At 58.0% G+C, this 26,032-nt stretch overlaps 1 protein-coding gene across 4 annotated transcripts; it reads left to right on the top strand.

The window, feature by feature from the left end:
- The first annotated feature begins 1,069 nt into the window (after positions 1-1,069).
- On the top strand, positions 1,070-24,245 carry ENTPD6 (ectonucleoside triphosphate diphosphohydrolase 6). Of its 4 annotated transcripts, none has more exons than XM_072943619.1 (16): positions 1,070-1,205; positions 2,407-2,487; positions 10,574-10,894; positions 12,154-12,230; positions 14,117-14,260; positions 15,191-15,266; positions 15,870-15,905; positions 16,666-16,754; positions 17,323-17,402; positions 17,919-17,983; positions 18,899-19,000; positions 19,175-19,297; positions 20,895-21,035; positions 22,274-22,330; positions 23,237-23,349; positions 23,442-24,245. In XM_072943619.1, the coding sequence occupies exons 3-16, from the start codon at positions 10,603-10,605 to the stop codon at positions 23,538-23,540; spliced, it is 1,494 nt and encodes a 497-aa protein (XP_072799720.1). In that variant the 5' UTR covers positions 1,070-1,205; positions 2,407-2,487; positions 10,574-10,602; the 3' UTR covers positions 23,541-24,245. The 4 variants fall into 4 exon arrangements, with proteins under 4 accessions (XP_072799720.1, XP_072799723.1, XP_072799722.1 ...); XM_072943620.1 differs by lacking the exon at positions 1,070-1,205 and adding an exon at positions 1,213-1,454; XM_072943622.1 differs by lacking the exon at positions 19,175-19,297.
- The last annotated feature ends 1,787 nt before the right edge of the window (positions 24,246-26,032 follow it).

The following is a 26,032-nucleotide window of genomic DNA, read 5'->3' as shown; positions in this document are numbered from 1 at the left end:
TCCAGGGTAACTTAAAGCAGCCAAAGGTGAAAAATAAGACCTGACTGCTAGGGAGACGAGGTTTTTCCTCCCCCAGGGTGTGTGTGTGTGTGTGTGTGTGTGGAAGGGGTCTCACGACCATGAACCATCTGGGTCAGCAAAGGCGTTCTTCCCGTGTTCACACGAGATGGAGGCAGAGGTGACGGTGATGGGGACCTTGTCTGGCTTGGGCGCACTCCTTGTGGGTGGGCTACAGCTCACAAGCTGTAGTGGGGAAGGGGCAGGACTTTGGGCCCGAAGTCGAGTGGTTCAGCCGCCAAGCTGGCACAGGAGGCCAGTGTCCCATAGTCCGCCGGCCCAGTCTGGTCTAGGACATTGTCCCTACGTCCCACCTGTCAGCACCCTCTCCCTCTCAAGTGACCACGTCTCAACAATAAACTCAGGACCACCGTGGGATTCGGGCACCAGCAGGGCGCTCCCAGGGCCCAGAGAGGGGGTGGTTTCCAGGACCAGGCCTGGAAGGGGCGCGCCCACTACACACTGGCCAGGCGCCGGCACGTGGGCGCACCCGCCGCGAGGGAAGCGGGGAAGCTGGGAAGGCGGGCGGGCTCCACTTCGGGAGGAGAGGCGGCACGCCTTACCAGCAGGGCCCTGAGTCAGCGGGGCTGCGTGGACGACTGACCCTGGCAGGAGCGGCCCAACCTTCGCAGCTTTTAGAGGGACGAGAAAGCAGGGGTCGGGAATAGGAGAGGCGTGACTGCGCCGCCTGTCCTGTGTGGCATTTTTCTATCAAAATAAGGGACTTCAGGTGCAGAGGGACCCAAGGAAAATTCAGAACCTCCACAGCCGGTCAAGACCAAGACTGTGAGGCTGTGGGGGCGACTCCTCGGCCGCGCCGTGCGGGGCCCTGCGGGCTGGGACAGGAGCTGCGGCCACGCCGGGACCCCGCTTCCAGGCTGAGACCCGCCGGGCTGGAGGCTGGAGGGCAGGCCGGCCGACCCCTGCGGGAAGGGCCACGGCGCCTGCGCGCTGGGCTGCGCCGCCCGCCTCCACGCCGCGCCTGCGCACTAGGCTGACGTGCGCTGCACGTGGGCGGGGCCGGGGCTCCGGGTCGGCCGGCCCGCACCCTGGGGGCGGGGGCGGCGCTGACGCCGGCGGGCGGGAGCGCAGGGAAGTGGCCTTGGTGGCCCGCGCGCTCCCCGGGGACGGGCACAGGGCCCTGCAGGGTAAGCGGCGGGCCGGGGCGCGTGCGGGTTCTGCCGGGCTCGGGGTACCTCTGCACGTGGGCCCCCGGGCACGGTGCGCTGCGCCCTGGAGAAGGGCTGCGACGGAGCAGGGCCGGCGGCCCCGGGTGTGCAGACCCAGCGCCGGGCAACGCCCCCGGCTGAAGCGGTGACTCGCACCCGGGCCTTCCCTCCCACCTCCTCCCTGTCCGGCTCCGTCAGTTCTCCGCGAGCCCCGGACGCCGCTGCCCGGTGAGCCGCGTGATCGGTGTTGGGCAGCGGGTGGGCAAGACGGCCGGTCTCCACCCCCAGGGAGCCGGTAGCCGGGCCTCTGCGTTCATTCATGCAGCCAGCTGCTGCTGACCCGCTCCCAGCTCAGCCGGGTGCAGATCCAGTAGGAGCAGGACAGGCCGGGGAGAAAAGCCCGTTTAAACCTACCGGGAGAATAAGAGGTGTTTTTAATGTGCTTAATTTTGTACAAGCTTTCAGCGTGTGTGGCTGTCATTTGCCTGCTCGGCCCTTTTATGTACTTTAACCTTGAAGAAACTGGCCTACAGATAAGGCGACCACCCATCCAGATCAGATGGAGCTTGTATTTCTAGGGCTGACCCGCCGTCCCCAGCTCCTAGGAAGCCGCGCGTCTCCACCCTCGCTGCCACTGCCCCACACCCAGACTCTCCTCTCTGACTCCTGTCTCCCCCGATAAAGGGATGCACCCCCACCCCAGGCAGAGTTAGCTTAGCCAAACCTGTTTCCCTTTGTGCACCTGCACCCTGCCCCACCCGCCACACCTGCCTGCTATCTCATTCCCCACCTGACTTTACTTACAGACTTGTTCTAGACTCTCTCTCCCTAAAGAACAAAACTAAACTGAAAGTGAATTGTTTTCCTTGGTGAACCTCTGGGGAGGGCCTGATCGACACATTTTACACGTGGTGTTAGTGGTGTCACAGAAATTTGTTTTGCCTGTCCTGCAGGTGTCTTAGCTTTGAACAAACACCTTACCCTACGGAAGGAAATTGGGTTTTTAGATTCCGGCCTCAGGGACGTGGAGGGGCCTCTGTGCGCTCTTGATGTTGTGTTCTGTTTGGCTTCTCTTTATGCCATTCTAAACTTGGTGTGTACCTTTAATGACTGTATGTATGTAATTTCCTGTGAGTTTTTTTTTTTTTTTTGGTTGCCTGAAGTAGTCTTATATTAACAGGGAAGTGAAGTGATGAAGCACCTTTGATTTGGAGACAGAAGCCGGAAACTCCTCTGTACCTTGCTGAGTGCCGGACCCCAGGCAAGTCCAGTTACAGACCTTCCCGGGCCTTGGTGCTGTCGTGTGGAAATAAGTCGCCTCGTGTCGTGTGCTGCCAGCCTTGTGGGTCTCTAGCAACAGGATGTAGCGTATGTATAGGGGTGCTTTGTAAGTGGGTAGGAAAATTTAACAGCAGCCTGCAAGATTTGATATACTATCTGTTACTCTGATCTTGAATATCGTAGTTCTTAGACTAACATAGGACATGATAAAATGTGACTGTGAGAAAGGAGTTTATAAAACACTTTCAAAGTTGTAAGATGTTAGTATTGCTTTTATGTCCTCACCAATCATCTTTGAAAGTAGCTGCTTTAGAACTTTCTGTATAAATACTTTTGTTTAATGATCACTTAGCAACGGGAAACGCTGGGTTACTATGATCTGACAAAAGGAGGTCTATGAAAGGCTCTGCTGTAGGGTGAGGGCTGGCTGCCTGGGAGTGGCTTCCTCAGGCTCCAGCTGCAAACCTGTCGTCACTCACAGGGTCAGTTGCACTTCTGACTGATGTCCTGCTGTCGTTTCAAACTCAGCATGTAGGAAACCTGGTCACTGCAGTCTTCTACCCAAACAGCCCCATCCCAGATGGCTTGTCTCTGCTGGTGACCACCATTTGGGTCCTGAAGCATCGTCCGTGCCTCCATCTTTCCCCGACTCCTGGTGAACTGCTAAATTGTTGGCTGGCCTCCTTCACTGCTGGCTGAGCAGCCACTGGGCTCTGGCCTTGTGTCGCAGTGGGAGACCCAGGATGAGTGGATGGTCCCTGCTTCCAGGGAGGCATCTAACCAGAGGGAAGGGAGGCACAAGTGAATCGCTCCACTGACAGCTTACTCAGGGGCGTAGTGTAAAGCACCAAGGAGCCCAGAGGAGGGGCCCCCAGCTGCCGGGGCCCAGAGCTGCAGTTAGCATCTTGGGTGGGCTTTGCAGGGGTGCAGAGAAAGGAGCAAAGGGGGAAAAATTTAAGGCAGGAGAAATCTCAGTAAGGTAGGACTTGTCTCTTTGCTCAGGAGGTGAGATGAGATTGGTAACTTTAAAACAGCTTGATTTTGATGTAAAATGAGAATTCTCCCCGTCTCATCGTGCCTTTAGTCCTGCGCCCACAAATCTCATTTATGTGACCTGCCTGGCCTTAGAGCAACTAAAGGACTCTGTGTGTGGTGGGGTGAAGCACAAGTGAAGTAAACGCTACCATCTCAGCCGGTTTTAAGTGTGGAGTTGAGCAGCGTTACATGCATTGCTGCGCCCCTGCCGCCTGCCGCCTGCAGAGCTCTTTCGTCTCCCAGACTGGACCCGTCCCCTCAGACCGTGACCCCTCCCCCCTGCCTCCCCCGGCCCCTGGAGCCACTGTGCTTCCTTTGGTCTCCGTGCATTTGGCTTCTCTAGGTACCTTGTGTAAGTGGAGAATTTGTGCTTTTATGACTGGCTTACTTCACTTAGCACAGTGATTCAACCATGTTGTAGCCCGTGTCCGAGGCGCCTTCATTTTTAGGGCTGAGTAAGATTCCATTGTGTTTATGCACATAGCTGCTTTCTCCAGTCATCCGTGGATGGACATTTGGGCTGTTGCCACCTCCTGGCAGTTGTAAACAGTGCTGTAGTGAACTTGGGTGTGCAGACATGTCAAGACCCTGCTTTCAGTTCTTTTGGCTAAATACCAGAAATAGGTTTGCTGGATCATATAATAATTCTGTTTTTAGTTTTCTGAGGAACCTCCATACTGTTTGCTGTAGTGGTTGCACCACTGTAGAAGAGTTCCAGTTTCTCCATGTTCTTCCCAACTCTTGTTACTGTTTGTCTTTTTGTGGTGGCTGTCCTGGTCGGTGTGAGGTGATGTGTAACTGGTTTTTGTGTGTCTCTGGTCATTAGTGGTGCTGAGCCTCTTTTCACGTGCTTGTTGGCCATTTGAGTATCTTCTGTGGAGAGGTGTCTGTTCAGGTCTTTTGCCTGTTTTTGAATTGGGTTGGTGGTGGTTGTTGCTGTTGTTGAGTTTAGGAGTCTTCTTTATGTCCTGGATAGTCACCCTGTGTCGGGCCTGTGACCTGCAAACATTTTCTCCCTTTCTTAGGGATGCCATTTTCCTCTGTTGTCAGTGTCCTTTGCTGCACTGTGGTTTTTAATTTTGGTATAGTCCTATTTGTCTATTTTTGCTTTTGTTGCCTGTGCTGTTGGTGTCTTAAAGAAATTAGTGCCAAATCTGATCTCATGATGCTGTTCCCCAATGTTTTCTCCTAGGAGTTTTATAGTTTTTAGATTTTTACATTTAACTCTTTATTTTGAGTTTATTTCTGTATGTGGTGTGAGGTCAGGATCCAACTTCATTGTTTTATATGTGGATATCCCGATTTCCCAATACGACTTGTTAAAAAAACAGTCCTTTCCCCACTGAATGGTCTGGGTACCCTTGTCAAAGATCACTTGGCCAAATATGTGGCAGTCTGTTCTGGACTCTGTTCTGTTCCATTGGTCTTTGTGTCTGTCTTTACACCACTGCTACACTGTGTTGATTACTGTGGCTTTGTAATATGTTTTAAAAATCTGAATGTGTGAAGCTTCCAACTTTGTTCTTCTTTTTCAGAATTGTTTTGGTGATTTGGGGTCACTTGAAATTTCATGTGAATTTTAGGATTTTTTTTTCTGCAAAACAAAATGTTGGGTTTTTGATAAGGATTGCATGAATCTGTGAATTGCTTTGGATGCTGTTGAGATCTTAACAATATTAAGTCTTCCAATCCGTGAACATGGGCTATCTTTCTGTTTATTTGACTCTTAATTTCTTTCAACAATGTTTTGTAGTGTTCAGGGTACGAGTCTTTCATGTTCTTGGTTAACTTTATTCTTAAGTATTTTATTCTTTTTGATGCTTTTGTAAGTAGAATTGTTTGATGGGATTATAAATGGGATTATTTGATGGTATTGTAAATGGAATTGTTTTCTCAATTACCTTTTCAGATTATTCCTTGTAGTGTATAGAAACAACTGATTTTTGTGTATTGATTTGTATCTTATAATCTTGCTGAATTTGTTTATTAGTTCCAACAGTTATTTCCCCTCTTTCTGCCCAATGTGGAATCTTTAGGGTTTTCCACATACAAATGTACCTCAGAGATATTGTGGGTTCATTTCCGAGCCACATCAATAGAGGGAATATCACAATAAAATAATTCACACAGTGGTTTTTGTCTCAGTGCATATGAAAGTTATGTTTTCACTGTACTGTGAAGTGTGCAATAATAGCATTATGGCTGTTGGAAAAATGGTGCCAACAGACTTGTACAGTGTAGGGTTGCCACACATCTTCAGTTTGTTTAAAAAAAAATGCGATATTTGCAAAGTGCAATAAAGCAAGCACAGTGAAATGCGGTGGGCTTTGTGAGCCCACATCGTCTGCAAACAGCTCATCCTCCTTCCTCCTTCCTAACTTAGGTCCTTTTTCTTTATTCTTCTTTTCTGATTGGCCTGGCTAGAATTTCCAACACTTCGTTGAATGGAAGTGGTGGAAACGGACATCCTTTCTTGACCCCGCCCTCACAGTAAAGGTTTCAGCCTTCCGCGCTGGGCCGCAGGTTACACGCGGCTTTTATTATGGTGAGGTAGTCTCCTTCTGGTCCTGGTTTGTTGGGGGGCTTAGTTATGAAAAAGCATTAGATTTTATTAAACTTTTTCTGCACCAGTTGAGATAGTGTGGTTTTTTCCCCTCCCTGTTCTGTTCACGTGGTATGTTACCTGGGTAGGTTTTCATGGAGTGAATCACCTGGCATTCCGGGAATAACTCCACTTGGACATGGTGTGTAACCCTTTTACTATGCTGTTGAGTTCAGTTTGATGCTATTTGTTGAGGATCTTTATATTGTCATTCATAAGAAATATTGATGTGTATTTGCTTTTCTTGTAGTGTCTTTGTCTGGCTTTGATATGGGGTGATGCTGGCCTCAAAGATGAGTTAAGAAGTTGTCCCTTGTCTTCAGTTTTTGGGAAGATTATGAAAAGGACTTTTAATTCTTCAGGTGTTTGGTAGACTCAGTAGTGAAACCATCTGGTCCAGGGCTCTGCTTTGCTGCGAGGTTTGATTGCTGATTGAGTCTTTCGAGCTGTGGCGCTGTTCAGACTCTGTTTCCTCGTGATTCATTTTGGTCGTTTGTGTGTTTCTAGGAGTTTGTCTGTTGGATCCAGGTTCTCCAGTCATTGGCACACAGTTGTTCATGGTACTCTCAGTCATACTTACTCTATAAAATCGATAGTAATGTTCCCTCTTCCGCTTCTGATTTTAGTTACTTGAATATTCCTTCTTTATACCTTCGTCAGTCTAGCCAAAGTCTTGTCACTTAGGTTGCTCTTTTCAAAGAACCAACTCTTGGGCTCAGGGATTTTCTCTGTTTTATTTACCCTGCTCTAATTTTTATTGTTTCCTTCCTTCTAGCTTTGTTTAGTTTGCTCTGTTTCCAGTTCCTTAACGTTAAGGTAGGTTGTTAGTCTGAGGTCTTTATCTTCTCTTAATGTAAGCATTTGCAGCTGAAAACTTGCCTCTCGGCGTCCCGTACGTTTTGGTATGTTGTGTTTTCGTTTCCATCTGTCACAAGTATCTTCTCCTTTCCGCTTTCACTTCTTTTTTGATCCATTGGCTGTTCAAGAGTGTGTTGCTTGATTTCCATATATTGGGGAATTTTCCAGGTGTTTTCTGCCCTCGATTTCTAGTTTCATTCCATTGTGATTGGAAAAGATGCTGTGTTTGATTTTGACCTCTTCCCGTTAGTAGGACATGCTTTGTAGCCCGACGTGTCACGTGTCCTGGAGAATGTTTTATGTGCACCTGAGAAAAACGAGTTTGCTGCTGCTGCTGGTAGAGTGTCCTGTGTCTGTGCTGACCTCCTGCCTGACTTCTCTGTGCTTTGCTGGAAGTGGGATATCCAGGCCCCCGTGTCACTGCGCGGCTGGCTGTTGTCCTTCCAGTTCTGTTCGCTTCAGATGTCAAGGAGCTGCTGTATCCATGTTTACAGTTGTACATCTACTTGGTGATCTGGCCCTCTTGTCATTATGCAGCGTCTTTTTTTGTCTCTTGGGGCCGTTTTTCACTTAAAGTCCGGTATGTCTGATGTAGTATACAGGTCCCCGCTCTGTCGGTTACTGTTTTCGCGGAGTCTTTCCACAGTCTGTGTGTGTCCTTAGACCTAAAGTGAGTCTCTTGTAGAAGCACGAAGCTGAATTCTGTTTTTTATCAGCTCAGCTAATTGCTGAAGGGAGAGGACTGACTTTTGCCGTTTCGTAATTTTCTGTGTGTCTTGTAGCTTCTTTAGCCCTCAGTTCCTGCAGGCGTTTCCTCTTTGTTAACTGGTGCCTTGTGGGAGCAACTCTGAGTCCTGCCTCATTCCCTTTGGGTGCGTGAGACCCCTTCCTTGTGGTTACACCCTGGTGTGGTGGCAGTTTAGGTTTGACACCGGCTTAACGTGAATCACACGTGCTCGGTCTCCCCTCCCCACTTTGTTGTCAGTGTCACAGGGCACGCGTTTGTGTTCCAGAGACACAGGCTTACGATTATTTTTGTGCATTTGTCTTTTCAATCCTCTGGAAAATAAAAGGGAGTTGCAGCTCCAGTTACAACTGGTTTTTCTGTGTATCCGTGAATTTACCTTAACTGGAGATCTTCACGTGTTCTCACGGCTTCCAGTGACTCCGTGGCATCCGTTTGTTTCGGCCCGAGGGACTCCCCTCGGCGGCTCCCACAGGCGGTCTGCTGGTGAGGAGCTCCCTCAGCTTTTCTTATCTGGGGCTGTGTTCGTTTCTTCGCTTTGCTTCAGCCTTGTCTCCGCGGCTCTGGCTCAGTAACCTCAGTGCCCTGTGCTCAGGTGCATCCTCCCCCTGCCCCGTGTGCCGTCGGGCCCCTCTGGTGAATTTTCCCACTTGGTCGCTGTGTTGCTCAGCACCACGACCACTGCTTGGCTCTTCGTTATGGTTCCTATCTTTTTGTTGTCATACGTTGTTTTTGTAATGCGTTTTAGTTCTGTGTTTTCCTTTCATTTTCTCAGCATGTCTAAGACGGTCGGTCATTTAAAGTCTTTCATCTGCAACATCCTAAGCCCGTGTTTCTTCAGGGACAGTTTCTACTGCTTTTTCTTCATGCAAGGGGGCCATGTTTCCCCATTTCTTTGTATGCCTTGTGATTTTTTTTTCATTAAACATTCAAAAAAACAGCTGCCTCTCTCGGTGTTTGCAGACTGGGGCTGTGCCCTGAACGACCCTCCCAAGTTGCCAGGGGGTGTCTGAGCCGGGGGTCAGCTTGAGAAGGCCTGGGCCTCGCTGGGATTTGTTCGGAGCCTGTGTGTGTGCTGTTCCCTGGCCCCCCGCACGGGTGGCCGCTCTCACGGGTCTTCTGTCGCAGCGCTCCACCTGAGCGCCCCCTCGGGCCTTGGGTGTCCCTCGCACCCCCACCCTCAGCCTCTTGGCCCAGGCAGCCATGAGGCGGGTTGGAATGTTGCTGGAAGCTCTGCTCCAGCCCTTCGGTGTGAGGGAGGGCCTGGGGGGCCACTGCCAGGGCAGTGGGACGAGGGTGGGGGAGCACCACAGACCCACCCGCTGTCCGTACTGCGACGTTTTCCCCGCGGGGCTCCCGCTGGGCCTGTAGGCCTGCTGGGCGGTGGCAGCACAGGACAGGCTAAGGCCCTGCGCTTGGGGCTCATGGTCAGAGGGGCACGACCTTCAGGAACGGATCCCAGAAACAGGCACCCTGACAGGTCAGATGAGGGCAGCGAGCTCGGGGAGAGCACAGGGTGGGGTCGGTTAAGCTGGGGGCATCAGGAAAGGTGGGGACAACAGCCTTCCAGCCGAGGGATGAGGACAAGGTTGGCCAGGGTGGTGGCCAGGCGTTCTGGGAATGGTTAACAGTGCACGTGAAGGGCGGAGGCAGGGAGGTTCTCAGCAGAGGAAGCAAGGGCCAGAGAGGGAGGGGTGCAGTGCAGAGGCTGGTAGGGGTCACGCTGGGGCAGCATGTGCTGGGAGCACTGGGGGCTCCCGAGGGCAGGTGAGGCAGGAGCAGGGTCTGGGAGGCTTGCCTGGGTGTGGGCAGTGCTGCAGGGGCCTGGGGTGTCCTGGTGTGGCTGTCGGGCTGAGCCCCTGAGGGCACTGTTCCATGTCCCCTCCATGCAGATGGCCTCAAGGTTGGCAGGTGCCCCCTGCACTTGTAGGCCCGGCCCCGACTCCCCGCCCTGCCCCCAGAGAGTGCAGTCTCGCTGTCCTCCAGGGCCATGACTCCTGCCACCCCGTGTCCTGGGCCAGCGCACATCCTGTGTGCCCCAGACAGCCAGCCCCTGCCAGTCGGTCACCCTACACGATCACACGCTTTCCACCCAGCATCTCCCTGTGTCCTGCCCCCGGGGCGTCACTCCACTTACCCGACTGACAGGGTGGGGTGGATGGACAGATGGCGAGCCCGCTCCCCCACCCCGCCCACCAAGAGCCCGGCGCCTTTTCTTGTCCTCGGATGGAAGCTGAGCGAATGCCTCTCTTCCAAGGGGCGCTGACCCAGACCCCGGTGCTGATTACTTATTTTGCTACTCGGGTCAAGTTTTTATGGGCTCCAGAAGCATACGGGCACCATTCCCTTCTCGGCGGAAACAGGGGGACGAATGAAAGGCTGTGTCTGTTGCGAAGCTTTGAGAACCAGCCATCTCTGATCTGCCTGTGGCTCTGTGGTTCCCAGGGAACAAGATTTTAAACCTTTGAAGACTGAGCTGCTAGCATAGGAGGGAAGTGAGGACCGAAGGAAGGTGGTGGGTACGCATTTCTGTGACCCTGAAGGGCTTGGGGACACCCAAGTTTGCCTTCACACACGTTTGCCTGGAAGGGCGCTCAGAGGGGCTGCGGGGCTGGCCCAGGCCAGCACCTGCAGGACCAGTGGCCTTGGACTCTGCGAGCCTCGGTTCCTGGTCTGTCAAGTGGGGCTTCCCCACAGGAAGTGTCTGATCCCACTGGAGAAAACGCAGTTTCTGTCTGGAGAGGCCCTGTCCCCGAGACAGGGACTTGTGAGCCACTGGGAGCTTTGCAGCCTCATGCATTCTTCCTTCCTGTCCCCTTCCACCAGCGGCGCGGCCCCGTCCTCAGCAGACGGAGATGAGAAAAATACCGAATAATGGGAACCTGAGGGTGCCGAGGGTGGCGTACCCGCTGGGGCTGCTCGCGTGCCTGTTCATCTACATCGCCTACATCAAGTGGCACTGGGCCTCGGCCACCCAGGCCTTCCTCAGCATCACCGAGGCAGCGGCGGGGGCACGGCGGGGCCAGCAGGCCCACAGCCCCCCGGGGGCAGCCGCGCGCGCGCACGAGGTCTTCTACGGCATCATGTTCGACGCGGGCAGCACCGGCACCCGTGTGCACATCTTCCAGTTCACGCGGCCGCACGGAGGTAGCGGGCACGGGGCGGGGCCTGGGCCCTGGGGTGTGGGCTGGGCCCCTGCCGTGGACTCCCCTGGGAGCCCCAAGGGTCCTGAGGGCAGCGGGGATCCCAGGCGTGTTGGGTGGCCTTCACCAGTGGCTGGGGTGGCCGAGATCGTGACTTAGGCCAGAGGGCACGTGGGGTGACCCCAGACGCAGACGGGAGGGAGCTGAGAGTCTAGAAAGTCAGATAAGTGAGCAGAGACCCAGGAGGCAGGCTGACCCAGAGTTGCCCGCTGGGCCCCAGCCGCAGGGGAGTGACCAGACAACAGTGGCCCCAGTGAGCGGGGGTCTGGGCCAGACTGAGGGTGGGAATTGGGCATCTCTACCTGCCGGCTTCCCCCGTGGGGAGACCCCCAGCGCCTCCCTTGTGCCCTCTGGCTCGGAGGGTCCCGCTCCGGCCTCTCACCCCTGGGCATCTCCCCGACACCCACAGTGGGGTTCCCCGTGGTTCTGTGCAGACCCTCCGACCTTCTGGGCGTTAACCGAGCTGGGGTGCCAGACCCTTCCGTAGAGCTCTCCAAAGTGGCACGTTAATCTCCTTTTTATCTGCCTTATTTTTAAACTTGTCACAGTAGTTACATGTCTATATGCTGGACTTAAGCTGCCTCCACAGTTGGTCTTGAAGCTGAGTTGAAGGCAACGTGCATCAGCGTGTGACCCTCTAACGGCCACGTTCCTGTCATTTTCTGTGGAGAGACGTTCTCACAAGTGACTTTGGCCCCAGTTGTTCCTGCTGGGCCTTGGTGTCTGAGTTCAGACAGCACCCCTTGGCCTCGGAATGCTCTCGCTTGCTGTGACACAAGTCCAGGCCTCTAAAATTTAAAACACTCAATTTTTTAAAAAGAAGAATGGAGTATTCTTTCAGAACCTGTGATGGGTCCCTCTCGAATCAAGAACGTGATTTTCATATTTGCAGTTTGGACTCTGCTCCTGCACTCAGTCAGCATGGATTAACTGTGGTGAAATGTGACACTTTAAACGGGTGGTTTCTGGTGTGTAAATTATACCTCAGTAAAGTTGACGTTTTTTAAAAAAGGAAAGTTCTGGCCAAAACATTAAGTGCCTGCTCCTCGTGCTCAGCCAGACTGGAGAGGCGGAGTGCAGGGAGGAAGTGAAGGTCTGTTTTCAGGTTCTGCCGTAAAAGTGGGGCTGCTCGTGGTCGTGCAGAGCCGTGTGTGCTTGCGCACACCTACACCTGGACCTTTTTTAAATGTGATTTTCCCTTAGAAACTCCCACCTTGACCCGTGAAACCTTCAGAGCACTGACGCCAGGGCTTTCTGCTTACGCTGATGACGTTGAAAAGGTAACGGTTTTCTCTTGTGTCTGTTCATCGGATTTGTTGTTTGTCGGTTTGTTAAAGTGGCCCCCCTTCTCTGGGACGCAGAGAGCTGCCCCCCAGCAGCACCTCTGGTGGTGCCGACCCGGCACTTCCCTGGGCGGGACGATCAGATGGAGGAGCGGGCACCACATGTACAGCCGAAGGCTCACCGCTGCCCCCCATCACCGCCCCGCCACGTCACATATGTACACACACCACACAAGCACCACACATGTACACATACCACACACACCACGTTTATACACACTTATGTACACATATCCGCACACATGCACACCACACATACCATACATGTACGCACATGCACGCCGTGTGTACACACGCGTACATACACACCACGCACACATGCACCCCCAGGCCACTCAGACCCTTCCTTCAGCCAACATGCGTGCCACCCAGAAGTCACGGTGTGATTCAAAAGTATAAATCTTACAAACTTACAAAAAGCACCACTTGAAAGTTTAGTTTTTTTGTTTCAGTTTCTCTGATTGAAGATGACAAATACTGACTAAAGAAAAAAAAGTTAATGTATTATGCAAAATCCACAAAGTCAAAAAAGTGTAAAATAAATTGAACTGTCAGATGGTGACTTCGGTGAGTTTGTGGCAGTCACACTTCTCAAGTGCAGGACCACGGGTCCTGTGTTTCCAGGAGGCCCCGCAGACAACACTCACGCAGCTGTGTGTTCCTTTGGCTCCAGCATGTCTTAAATCAGAAGGTAACGCAGGATTCTTGCCCATAGCTGCGTCCTGATCTCAGACACTGAAGTCACAGCATTGCTTCCTGCAGCTTGGTTAAAAAACAAATGGAAAACAATTGAAATTAGTGATTCTAGGTTAAACCTGGTTAAACTGTATATTTTACAATCAACATGTGGGGCTTTTAAACCTCCTTGTTTGGACCAGCAGCACACATTCAGGGGGACGACCTGCTCCCCTTCCTCGGGTGGGAGCCCCATGCCCCCCTCCCCAGGAGGGCCAGCGTCCCTGTTTCTGCTCCTTTGAGAGGAGTCACGTCTGTGCCCCCCACTTCGTTGCACTCGCACCACGGTTCACCCGCACTGCTGTGCACTTCAGCGCCTCCACGGCTCTTCCAGTGATGGACCGCCGCGTGTGCCTGGGAAGTCGGGGACGCAGAGGTGACGCCGGCCCTCGCTCTCCGCAGCGTGGGAGGGGCTGGGGTCGGCCGTGCCCTCGTGTGCGAGGGCGCCTCTCAGAGGAACCCCGGCGGGGACTTCAGAGTAAGCGGAGCGTGTGTTCCCCGACGGACGGCGGATGTTGCATCGTCCCGCCACGGCTGTGGACTGGGCCCAGCGAGCCTTTACCGAAGTCACCCCCAACCCCCGGTCCCCGCCCCCCCCCATGGTGCCCAACCCCCCAGGTCCTCGCCCCACCCCGTCCCACCCCCCTGTTCCCGCCCCCTAATTGCCAACCCCCTTCTCCCCGACCCCAACCGCTCCCCTGTCCCCCCCTCCACCGGTGGTCCCCGCCCCCCCAGGTCCTCGCCTCCCCGGTCCACCCCCTACCCCCGTCCCCACACTGACGCTCCGGGAGCTCTTACGCTCTGGCAGGTGAAGGTGGTTCCTGAGGGTAGTTACTCAAGGGTGTTAGCGTTTTAGGGGCCCCTGAAGTCCATCCATGAGTCCAGGGCTTGTCCAAGGTGCGCACAGAGCAGCGGGTCCTCCCAGGCATCCTCTCCAGGTCTTGCCCGGGCTCAGTGGTCCCTGAGCCCCATACTCCTGCCAGCACCACTTGAATCACTCTTTCTGTTGATTTGAAAATTAGAAAAAAATATACGTATACATGAAGAAACCCGGACTCTGTACCCTCCCCCCCGCCCCGTGTTCACAGAGCGCCCCGGGGATCCAGGAGCTGCTGGGCGTGGCCAAGCGGGACATCCCCTCCGGCCTCTGGCAGGCCACACCCCTGGTCCTCAGGGCCACAGCTGGGCTGCGTCTGCTGCCAGGAGAAAAGGCTCAGAAGCTGCTGCAGAAGGTGAGCTCGTCCGTTCCCGGGGCCTGGCGGGGGGCTGGTGCGTTTGAAGACGCAGGCCCCCCGCGAGGGGGACGAATGCCGGCCTTCGGTGGAGGGCCTGTCGCTGAACGTTGCTTTCCACCTCAGGGAGTTGAAAGTACTCGTGTTTTCTGGAATGAGTTTGTCTTCTAAGAAGAGCAAGTTTGTTTTAAGAATACGTTGCGGAGAGGGTATAGCTCAGTGCACGCGCGAGGCCCTGCGTTCAGTCCTTGGTGCTGCCGTTAAAAATGCGCATATAAGTAAATAAGCCTGGTTACCACTCCCAAAAACAATTGTGAAAAGGAAGCTATAAAAAAATGTGCTCTTGAAGGGCTTCCCGCCGTCCACGGACTCTCCGTGTGTCTGAACTCCCAGCGCGTCCTCTCGGCCCGCGGGTCCTGGGGTCGTGCCAGCCCCGCTCTTGGTCCGATGCTTGGACGCGCCGGTTCTGAACCTTCTTGCTGCTCAGTGACGGGTTGTTGTGCACGTCCACATCCCTTTTGACAACCACACCCACGTTCTCGAGCAGGTGCTGGGACACGGGGCAGACGTACCGAAGTTTCCGCATATCAGTGGTCGCTGAAAAAGCGGAGACGGGTGTGCAGCCAAATGCAGCTGCTCACTGCCTCCCCATCCCCCGCCACCGTCCCCCGGGAGCGTGCCCGCCAGGCCGCGTGGGCCCAGGCTGGAATCTGCCTTGCAGGGTTCCCGCCCCCTGTCTCCCATCCTAGAGCAGGGCAGCTTTGGGGTGCCCTGGTACCCCAGACCCCATCCAGGGCTTCAGCAGCACTGCCTCCGCCGGCCCAGGCTCCGTGAGTGTGGCAGGCACCCTACAGTGTCTCCTGCCTGGCGAGTAGTGGGACGGGCTGGGGGCTTCGGTCTGGAGGATAAAGTGCCTCTCTCTCCCTGCAGGTTAAAGAAGTGTTCGAGGCATCGCCGTTCCTCGTGGGCACCGACTGTGTTTCCATCATGAACGGCACGGACGAAGGTAGTGGCCATAGGCGGGCGCCCTGTGGGCTGCTGTGCGGGTCCCGGGGCCTTCCCCAGGCAGGCATGCTGACAACGAAGCAATGGTCCTGTCCCCGTCTCTGATTTATCGTCTCAGAGCCCGTCCTGGGGCCGGAGTTAGAGACAGCTGCCAACCTGGCCCAGATGAAACTTCTAGAACAAATCATTTTTCTGGTTTAAGAACATTTAAAGAGAACCCTCAGTTGCTGTCACGTCAGAATGTTGGTGCTGCAGTAATTCTAAGGGGCAGACGCTTGATAAGGTTCCTTACCAGCCTCTGACTTTAAGCATGCCCTCCCGAGTTGGCGAGTGTGGTGGAGGGCGTGGGGACATCTGCTTCTCTTCAGAAGAGAAGCAGTCGGTGAGGACCGGCGCCGGGTGCAGCGGGCAGAGCGCTCTGGGTCTCAGTGCGGGGCCTCCTCGGACCCCGCCCGGGCTGCAGGTGGCCTCGTGGCTAGCGCTCCTTCCGCAGCTGATCTGAAGGCTGCGAGGAGTGAGCAGGTGTGGCCTCGGGCTCCTAATGTCAGAGAGCTGGTTCCAGCGTCTCAAGTGGCTCAGGTGCGCTTGTGACCCTCTCTTGCAGGCGTTTCGGCCTGGATCACAGTCAACTTCCTCACAGGTGGGTCCTCTTCATCTTGAGTCCACAGTTCACTGACCCGGTGCTGAGAGCAGGGGCCCCATCTCCACTCTTTAAAGGGACCCCTCGGGGTCGCAGTGTCGCCGGCCCAAAGAATTAGGCTGTGGGGGTGAGTGGGGGTGTCCACTGGTGGCCCCGGGGCCCCAGGCCTGCAGATGCAAGTGCTGGGCGGGAGGGGCCTTCCCTGCAGGTGGGGGCGGCTCCCCCAGCCGCCTCCTGGGTTCCTGGGTTCCGAGGAAGCCCTGAGTGATGCTGCTCATGCCTCAGGTGCTGACCGTCCTGAGCACTGGTCAGCCTGTCGTCAAAGCCTCTGCTGGAGGTGGGGCAGCCTGTCCTGGAAACAGGTGCTAGGAGCACTTTTCCGTGTGTTGTTCTCAGGATGTGGACTTTTGTCCCCTTATTGCAATTGTGGGCCAGACCAATGTGTCTGATTCACGGAAGAGAGAGGAAGTTTCTTGTAGGATTTGCCGCCTGGGGATGGAGGGCCATGTTAGGGGACAGGCCAGGAGAGCAGGCGGGGGCGTCCCCGAGGGGGGGTCACATTGTCCTTGCATTCAGACTAAAGCCACCGCCGAGGCAGCTGTCCTTCGTGCCACAAACGCCCCTGGAGGTTTTAAGTGGCCTCAGCTTCTCCCCGTCTTGCCTGGCTTTCCACGGCGGGGTCTGACTTCCAGCCTCTCCGCGTTTCCTGCTGTCTTCGTGTTACTAACGGCATCGCTGTGGGTTTCCTCCTGTGCTGCAGGCGGTCTCAGAGCCCCCGGGAGGGGCAGCGTGGGCACGCTGGACCTGGGCGGAGGGTCCACTCAGATCACCTTCCTCCCGAGAGTCGAGGTAACCAGCCCCTGCTCTCAGCCCCTCCCCTGAGGACCAGGTCCACCCACAGTGCTGCTTGCTGTGATTTTAACTCTGCCTGGAGAAAAAGGAGAAATGTGGTCTTCAGCAGGGCGATAAGTTAGATGGTGCCTGGAGCCCTCTGGGCAGAGAGCGGGAGTGGGGCCCCCCGCCCCCCAGCCTGACTGCGGGCGAGAGCGGCCTCCTCTTCAGACAGACGTCCTGGGGGGACCGTGCTCCCGGTTAAGGCTGCGCTGTTCTGGAAAGTGCCTTCCTCAGCCGCCGTTTTAGTCGGTTGTTTTAGTTGTTAGTGGAAAACACTTAAATTTACTCCTGACTGTCTTGGCTGGGCCGCGTTTGTCAAAACGGGTAAATGCTACAAAGAGGAAAAACATGGTGTTTCCATTTTGGACAGTTCTTCTTTCATCACAGCAGTGATCTGAGGAAACACTCGTGTGACTGAGTATGTCTGTGGACATCCCTGTTCCTTCGAGTGAGTGGAGGGAGTGGGGGACAGCTTTCTAGAGAGGCCAGCAGGGAAGACGGTGACCCTCGCGTTCCTCCCCAGGGCACCCTCCAGACCTCCCCGCCCGGCTACCTGACGTCCCTGCAAATGTTCAACAGGACCTACAAGCTCTATTCCTACAGGTTTGTGTCCAGGGTGAGGGTGGAGAGGTTGACGGTCAGGCACACGGAGCAGCTTAGCACCGCGGCCTCGTCTCCAGCTCCTGCCTGTGGAGTGACGGAGCGGTCAGCCCAGACTCGGCGAGACCCTGCTGTGGGCCCTCCCCCTCCCCTCCCCTGCAGTAACATGTAACACGTGTGCTTGGCCTGTTCTGCTCTGGAAGAGGTTTTGAGAAAGTGGGGAGGAGCCCCTGGATCGAGCAGTTTTCTGGGCCGTGGGACGCCTCCTGTAGGGTCTTCCGTGTGGCGCATCCACACCGTGAAGGTGGGGGCCTGTCGCCCTGTCCAGTGTCCGTGGCTCCTGGACCAGCTCCCGCCTCATAGTAGCCTTCGCGTCTGTGCCGAGTGCCCTGAGCCCCACCAAAGAAGCTTCCAGAAGAAGCAGAAAACTGCTGTTTGCCGCTGGTTTCCTCCCTTCCGCTCCCCCCGTCCTGGACCCGGGCAGTTCGCGTGTCCCCTCACCGCGCTCTCTTCCCACAGCTACCTGGGCCTCGGCCTGATGTCGGCGCGGCTGGCGGTCCTGGGCGGCAAGGAGGGGAAGCCTGGTGAGTGGGCGCACCTCGTCAGGTCGTCGATGAGGAAAGAGGTGCCGGTGACGTCGGGGCTGTGTCACTGGGCTGGGACGTCCAGGGTCGGCTTGTTTTTAAGCCTTTACGGCAAGACAGCACGGGAGGGGCCCGAGGAGGGGTTCGTGGGGTCTCGGACGGGCTTGGCCTTCCAGATGGGCAGCCCCTTTGTTGCAAACCGAAAATGCATTCTCATCTCAGAAAACCAGCACCCTTGCTCTGAGCCAGAAAACACCTGCTGGCCAGCGGGAGGAAGGCAGGCACCCATTCACCACCCGCTCCAGCCTCGGGGTCCTGTGCCCCCTGCAGCCCCCCAGCCAGCCAAGCAGTGAGGGAGCCTCCCGCAGGCTGAGCGGTTGTCACTCAACAGATGCTTTATCGTCACGATTGTCATGAGTCACAGGCTCCCCTGGGGCCCCGTGGGGTGGCGTTTGGGGCACATCTGGCCTCCACCTGCACTTCTCCCGGCAGCTTAGAGGTGGGAGGGCTGCCTGAGGTCGCACAGCCTCCTGTCCCACACGTTCTGTCAGTGAAAGCAGACCCCGGCCAGGAACCCTCTTGGCAGGAGGCCGGCCACCACGTGTCCAGGGCTGGCAGTGGGCAGCGTGTCCTGGCTCTGCCTCGCTCGTCCATAAAGTGAGGGACGCCAACTGCTCCTGTTAGGGTCGTGGTGACCGTCGCCTGGAACCCTGATGCCCCTCGGTGGCCATGAGCTGGGAGTGGCTTCGCTGGGGCCTCTGTGGTGGACGGAGGCTCTGCCTCCCACAGCCGACCTGGGTTGCGTCCATAAGCCAGGCCTGATGGGAAAGGGAAGCTGGTCCCCTGGCCCGAGGCCCGACGCACCCTCGCCCCACAGCGCCAGGTGCACTGTATCCTCCTCCTTCTCTGTTTCAGCTGAGGATGGAGAGGAGTTGGTCAGCCCTTGTCTGTCTCCGGGTTTCAGAGGAGAGTGGTCACACGCCGAGATAACCTACAGGGTCTCAGGACAGAAGGCAGGTACGCTGACCTTCCACGGGCGGCTGGTGCGCGTGCCCTCCCGACGCCTCTGAGAAGCAGGGCAGCCTCTAGCCTCCTCGCACACCAGCCTGCACTTGCCCACGAGGTGGACGAGGCTCTGGAGGCCCCAGCTCCCACAGGGTGTCCACACAAGGCCCCCTGGTCTGCCGCCAGGTGCCCCTGCAGAGGCCCGACGTCCTAACCGGCCTCCGAAAGGAAGGGCCTGGGTGGCCGTTGGCTCCGAGCAGACAGCAGGTCCGGCTGTGGGCCCAGCTGCCCTGCGAGCCCGCGTCCCAGGTGAGGGACAGATGGCCCCTCCCCGCCCCGCCTGCGCTCCTGGCGAGGACGCGGAGCTCCCTGCGGGGCTCCTGGCAGCCTGGCCCTCTCACCACGGCATCCCCTGTGCCCTGTGCTCTTTGAGTTTCTTCCAAAAGAGCTACTGCAGTGCTGTGTCTAGGCTGGCCCCGTGGGCGTGCGGGCGCCTGTGACAAGCAGCTTGTCCTCGCGGCCCCACAGACACCACACGTGCCGTGTCCCCGCACCAGCCAGTTCCCTGACACCCACGGGGTGTCCTGCAGCTCAGTCCAGTCCCCGCGCTGACACCAGGGGTCAGCGCAGACCCCACGGGTTAGGGCCCCCCACACTCCCAGTTTTCTGACTGACGTGGCTGCGCACCTGGGGTTCCCACAACTCCCTCCTCAAATCGGACAGTTGCTGGAATGGCTCCTGGGACTCAGCAAAGCGCTTTACTACCGCTGGTTTCTGGTACAGGGCACCACTCGGGAGCAGCAAAGGGGAGACGCCCAGGGCAGGTGTGTGGGGCGGGCGCCCCTCCTGGCACCTCCACGCCTCTCCATCCGGGAAGCACTCAGGAGCCCACTGTTTAGGGTTTTCACAGAGGCTCGTTACAGAGGCGAGACTGATCCAGTCCTCGACCGCGAGGGACTGGCTCAGTCCCCAGCCCCCTCTCCTCCCGGGGGGTCAGCGAGGGGCTGAAAGTTCCAGCCTTCTCATCACCGGCTGGTTCCACCGACAACCAGCCCCCTCTAGGGGCCCCCAGGAGTCACCTCGTAGCACAAGCCAGGCGGGGGTGAAGGGGCTCACTGTGGACGAGAGGGGACCCCTCGCCCTCAGCACTCGGGGTCACATGGGCTGAACGAGTCCATACCAGGACCTGGATGAGAATGGATGCCTGTCCTTGTGATGTGATGAGACTGCAGGGGGTGGGGGCATCTGGGGCAACTGCCATTTTAAATGAGTCCGGGGGGGTCTCCTGCGGTGATTCTTGGGCGAGGAGATGGGGAGTGAGCCACACAGGTCGAAAGCCCAGGCTCAGGGGTCAGTGTGTGCAGAGGTCCTGTGGCAGCTGCTGTGTTCGGGGAGCGAGGAGCAGGTGTTGTGACCAGACAGGGAGAGCGGAGGGCAGGGAGGCTGAGAGCCGTGGTGCCGTGGGCCAGGGAGAGCTGGATGGGCAGCAGCCAGACGTGGGGCAGGCCCGTCGTGGCTGTGGGCCATCCTCATCTGTGAACTCAGGCCTGTGCTGTGGCCCGCCTTCCGAGCAGGGGGGCAGGGACCGCTCCTGCACGCTTCCTCACCAGTGAGGTGAGAGGAGGAGGTGCAGGACCCCCGGGGCTGATGAGACGCAGGGAGATGCTGCACACTGGGGCTTAGCATGGGGCGCAGCTCCAGGGCTGGGGCTGTGCTCTTTCCAGCCACCTCCATGCTCACGGTGTCCCCCCTCGACCTGGCATGGTTCATGGCCCCTAAGAGGTTGCAGGTGGGCCCCGCACGGGCTCCTGGTCCCGTCTCACCCCCAGGTCAGGGTCACCCCAGGCTGTGTGGCCAGGTGCCCAGAGCCCCGACCACTGAATGTGCCCTCCCTCCGCCTGACCAGCGGGGAACCTCTATCAGCTGTGTGCCGCCCGAGTGTCCGAAATCCTTCGAGACAAAGTGCACAGGACGGAGGAAGCGAAGGACGTGGACTTCTATGCCTTTTCCTACTATTACGATCTCGCAGCAAACGTCGGCCTCATAGGTAGGGGCGGGGCCAGGTGGGTGCCCTGGGCCTGTGGCGGGGCTGGGGGCGAGCCATCAGCGGTCAGGTGGCAGGGGCAGAGGGAGGGCCGTGTGTCACGGAGGGAGAGTGACTGGCCGCCTTTGGTGAGCGAGCCACTCGCTGTCGGCTCCTCCCCCGCGTCAGCCGCCGCCACCTCAGCCTGGGGCTCTGGCACCCAGGCGGGAGGGAGGGGCCTGGCCTCTCAGGAGCCAGTGGGTTTCACTCCAGCTGCCCCCCAGCCTGTGAGCGCTGCGGGGCAGAAGGTGGTATTTGGAGCCCTGGGGCTGGGGGTCGGCAGACCATCACTTCAATGGGTGGTGACTGGGAGTGGTTTTTGGTGAAACGGATTGACGAGAGGGTAGCACATGCCCGGCAGGGATGAGAATGCCAGTGTCCATAGGACGCCACCCAGGAGAACCGGCCAAGTCTGGCCCCCTGGGGCCCCGTGTGGACGGCTGCTGGCAGGGGAGGCTGGTCCGGGTGGAAGGTGACCTCTCACCCCTCGCCCCAGCGGCTGCCCGGCCTGCACCCTCGTCTGCACTCTCCAGACGGTGCCCAGCTGTGGCGGGGCTGGCCTTGCGGGGCCCCTTCCTGGGACGATCTCATCTTCCCGGGGCGCCCTCAGGGATGCCAGGCTGTTCTGGAAAGTTCTGCTCACTCCCTTTGTGGCCGCACCTGGCTCCGCAAGGCCGGCCTGGTCTGGTTTTAGAAATGGAACCACCCTAAGGTGACATTTGCTGACTTAGCAAACGCCTGAGGGGGGAAGTAGACCTCCTCATCACGCCGCCTTCCACAGACCTAGGGTCCAGGGCAGAGGCTCAGGGGCTCCTTGAAGATGCCAGCTGCCGTCGGGAGAGGCGGACGGGGCTCCTCACGCGCCGGCCTGGGAGTGGCATGGGCCCGCCGCCCACCCCGAGGCCTTGTTCTCTCCCAGGGCTTCTTTCTCCCCTGGAGTGTGACTCAGGTCAGCGCTGCCGCGCACAGGCCACGGCTTCAGGAGATGTTTCCAGTTTCCTTCCCTTGAGGTTGAGAGCTTGCTCTGTCTGGGGCCCAGGGCCCTGCCGAGCTCCCTCTGAGGCCCCGGCCGTGCTGCCCGCCCCGTGTGGCCCACCGCAAGTGCGTCACCTCCGACGCCCAGATGTATAGCCGCCCCAGGGCCTCAGTGCCGTCGTGGCTCTCGGTGCTGGTGCCGACTGGGCGCTTGGTCTTGTCCACAGACGCAGAGAAGGGGGGCAGCCTGGTCGTCGCAGATTTTGAGATTGCAGCCAAGTACGGTGAGTGGCCTGGAGGCCAGACGCTGTCCCAGGCACGAGGCAGGCACTGGCCCCAGAATTCCTGGTTGGTTCTGATTGTGTCACCCAGACGAGCCTTCGTGGGCGTGAGAGTGGACAGGGGCCGCTGCTGGCCCGGGCTGCAGGGCCGCGCGCCCGGGGCGGCCTGGGCCAGGCGGCGGGGCCGGCGTCTGGCTGCACGAGGACTTGGTCTCAGTCCTGGGTCGTGAGGAGCAGACTCCCTTGATTTCATTTTTTCAAACTCTTCCCTGGGACTCGGGTGACCTCAAAGGGATTCCCCCAGATGCACAGCTGCAGGAAGCCCTGCACAGCAGAGCCCAGCACGTGGGGGATGGAGAGCTGTCCCCTGGGGTGTCGCAGGAGGTGGACCTGCAGCCCCAGGGCCGCTGCCCATCCCCCCGGCAGGCCAGGACGTAAACATTGTGCTCTCTGGTTACGTTTCCCAGTCACAGGAAAAAGGAGTTAAATTCGGTTTATTCCTCCGTAAAAAAATCCTTCCCCCTTCCTCCAAAAAAGGCTTTACTGAGCCTTCTCATCACTTCTGGTCGGCCCCCTGAACACCAGCCAGCACAGCTGTCCGCAGGAAAAGGTTCCACGCAGGAGGCCACGGCTGGGGTTCGGGCGGGTGGTCCTGCACCTGCTGTGTCGGTGTTTTCAGGCCCCAGGAAGCCCAGGTCCACGCCTGGGACAGCTGTCTAGGGTCCAGGGCAGAGACGGGGTCTCCGGCCTGTAACACAGACGTGGCAGGCGGTGGACGCCTGCCTGTGCTGTGCTCTGGTCAGCAGTGAGGCCCTGGTGCACAGAGCCCGGCGGGGTGGGCGCCCGGGGCGGGTGGGCTCGGGGCTGCACTGCCCCCCTCCCCCGGCCCAGCAGCTGTCTGCCCCACAGTGTGCCGGACGGCGGAGGCCCAGCCTCCCCACAACCCCTTCCTGTGCCTGGACCTCACCTACGTCAGCCTCCTGCTGCGGGAGTTCGGCTTCCCGAGGGACAAGGAGCTGAAGGTAGGGACCCCCAGCGCCCCTACTCCGGCCCCTTCGTGAGCAGTGCCCACCTTTCACACACACTCCTCCGCCCCTCCTCTTGTCTTTTCAAGTTGACCCAGAAGATTGATAACGTTGAGACCAGCTGGGCCCTGGGGGCCACCTTCCATTACATCGACTCCCTGAGCAGATGGAAGAGCCCAACTTCATAGGGCCGAGCCGCCGGCCGTCCCCTCAGAAGCACTGATGCTGCGAGAACCGACCCCGGATCCCTGATGAGCGGGGAAGAGGCCACGTGCAGGCTGCCACCCTCCTCCCCGCGGCCTCACAGGAGGCTCCTGGATGGCAGGGGGCTGGAGTGCGGCCCAGGCCTTGGCTCCAGGTGGGCAGTGACCAGCTGGGGCCAGGATGGTGCAGCCCGCCATCCCTGTCGTCCCTAGAGCAGGGCTGGGGCGACCGTGACGTGTCCTGGACAGATGTCTGGTTTCATCCTGCTGCTCCCATTGGGCCCTGGGCCAGCACGTCTCCTCCGAGGGTGCGGACATGTGGCGTCACCCAGCAGTCACTTCCTCAAGTCCTTGGTGGCTCGGGGTGAGCGGACAGAGTGGCACTGAGACTGGGAAGAGGGGCCGGAGGAGGTGCCTGTTGGTGGCCCGTGTGCCCTGGCCTCTTGAGGCTGTCGAGACCTGTGAACTGCTGGCAGGTGTCCGAGGCTGTGCTGCGTGAATGATGTTGTCGTGTGGTGTGTGCTGGCGGAGAGCCGTGTTCTGAGCCCAGCGTGTGTCACTGCCCTGTGCGTGTGCAGCCCCGGAACCGCCCTCAGGTGGTCTTGGTCTGCAGCCGCTCCTGCCTCGGACGCACCATACGTGGAGTAAACTGAGCCTCGTGTTCCGTCCACAATAAAGGGTTTTCCAGGGTCTCTGCTCTGATTGCTCTCGGCGAGCGTCCACCGCATTCCTCCGCCCCAGCACCTGAGGTCCTGCTCAGCAAAGTTCAAACAGAAACCTGCCCGGGTGGGTGCCAGGTGATGCGGGGTCGAGTCCTGTGGGTGCATCTCGGGAGACACTGGCACCAGGACACACGGAGGCCCAGGCGGTTCTGGGCTGTGCCCCGCAGCACCGTGGGGCCCGGTGCCTCCAGCACATGGTCAGGGTGAGCGCCGAGCCCCAGGTTGCGGGTTTCAGTGAGGAGCTGGCTTTAATCAGGGGCAGTCAGAGGGTTGCATGCCAAAGACTGGACAGACCCCCCTCCCTCCCAGGGCGGCAGCGGGTCCCAAGGGATGTGACTGCTGACGCAGCCCACCTTGTGAGCCTGGGGGACAGCCCTGACGCGGGCGGGCAGGCGGGGGCAGGAGGGGGACGCAGGTGTGATGCCTGAGAAGTGTGAGAATGAGAAGCACTGGGGCCACCGCCCTCGCCTGGTGTCCTATCTGGTCTGGGTGGGGGCGTCACGGGGCTCCAGCTGCAGAGGCTGCAGGGAGACCACCAGGATCCAAGCACGGAAAATGAGCCAGCTTGCCTCTGCCTGGGGCTCCCCCAGAGCATCAGCCTGGGGGCAGGGGCAGAGGTGAGCGTGTACTACGGCAGGGAGGTGCTGCCGCCAACCAGGCTGAAGCCCGGGCTCGGCTCTGCGGGGGCCAGAACCGGCCTCTCCCCCCGCTCCCCCCACCGCCACCCCAAGCATCCCTACCAGTTTAGGGGGTTGAAGGACTCCGGAGGCGAAGAAGGAAAGTGCACGACGGTAAAAGTGAAAATCGACGGTCCGTTTGCAGGCTAGCGATCTCACCTGAAAAAGTGTAAATGACTGGGCTTTTCCCAAGAGACTCCTGAATAAGTCGTGGAATGTGTCTGAGCCGAGCAAGACACGCAGGTCACTCCCTGGGTGTCTCTGATGCTGAAGGAGGCTCTTGTTTTTTAAAAACAGCCACTCGAGTGACACACACTGGGCAAGGGCCCACCGCACACCCTGCCTTGGGACGCGCGCGCGGCTGTGTGCCCGGCCTCCTGGCCTCACTCGGAGCCGCCCTGACGCTGCCCTGGCCCCCACCTGGGCAGCAGGACCCATGGCGTGTGCGTGAGCCGCCCTGACACCGCTGGGCCTGGCGGCTGGAACGTGTGTTGGTTTTCATAGTTCTCAGAGGCGTGTTTGAATAAAAAGTCTAAAGTTTAAGAGTTTAACTTGCAGCTTACGCTGAACAGCGCTGGAGAGGGCTGAAGGACGTAAGTTAGAAAGTGATGGAGTCAAAGCGCACTGCTCCCCCTGAGGGAAGCCCGCCCTCTCCGTGCTCACCATGGTTCCGCCGACTCCTCTTCACCTTCGTGGGGCCGCGTCGTCCAGTGTCTTAGGTGTCGCGGGGGCGTCCCCCCGGAGGCTTGCCGTGACTCTGGGGTCGGATCCCGAGAGGGTGTGGTGTGGACTTGGGTCTCTTCCCCCCTGAGACGGACCGAACTCGCGAGTGACATAAACGGACAGGTTGAAATGGCACCCAGGCCGGGCCCCGGAGCTGCCGGGGGTACAAACTCCTGAGAAGATGGGGCCCTGGTGGGAATGGAGGCCTTTGGGAAGCTGCACTTCTTCCAGAAAACAAAGTTTTGAGCCTGCAGGAAGAGTTAGGGAAGGATGTCTCTGGAACCCCGCCCCCCACCCGCACAGAGCGGGGACAGATGCTCCAGGCAAGACAAGACATCTTTAACTCCTTTTTATT

This window comes from Vicugna pacos, chromosome 19 (assembly GCF_048564905.1).
Source record: "Vicugna pacos chromosome 19, VicPac4, whole genome shotgun sequence".
Classification (NCBI taxonomy): domain Eukaryota; kingdom Metazoa; phylum Chordata; class Mammalia; order Artiodactyla; family Camelidae; genus Vicugna; species Vicugna pacos.
This window is presented reverse-complemented; position numbering and strand designations above follow the sequence as displayed.

What these genes read in the sequence shown, in the direction of transcription:
- ENTPD6 (XM_072943619.1), top strand. Translation starts at nt 10,603, where the DNA reads ATGAGAAAAATACCGAATAATGGGAACCTGAGGGTGCCGAGGGTGGCG. An exon ending in TACAAGCTCTATTCCTACAG is followed by an intron (nt 17,403 to 17,918) that starts GTTTGTGTCCAG and finishes CTCTTCCCACAG; the next exon opens with CTACCTGGGCCTCGGCCTGA. An exon ending in TGAGATTGCAGCCAAGTACG is followed by an intron (nt 22,331 to 23,236) that starts GTGAGTGGCCTG and finishes TCTGCCCCACAG; the next exon opens with TGTGCCGGACGGCGGAGGCC.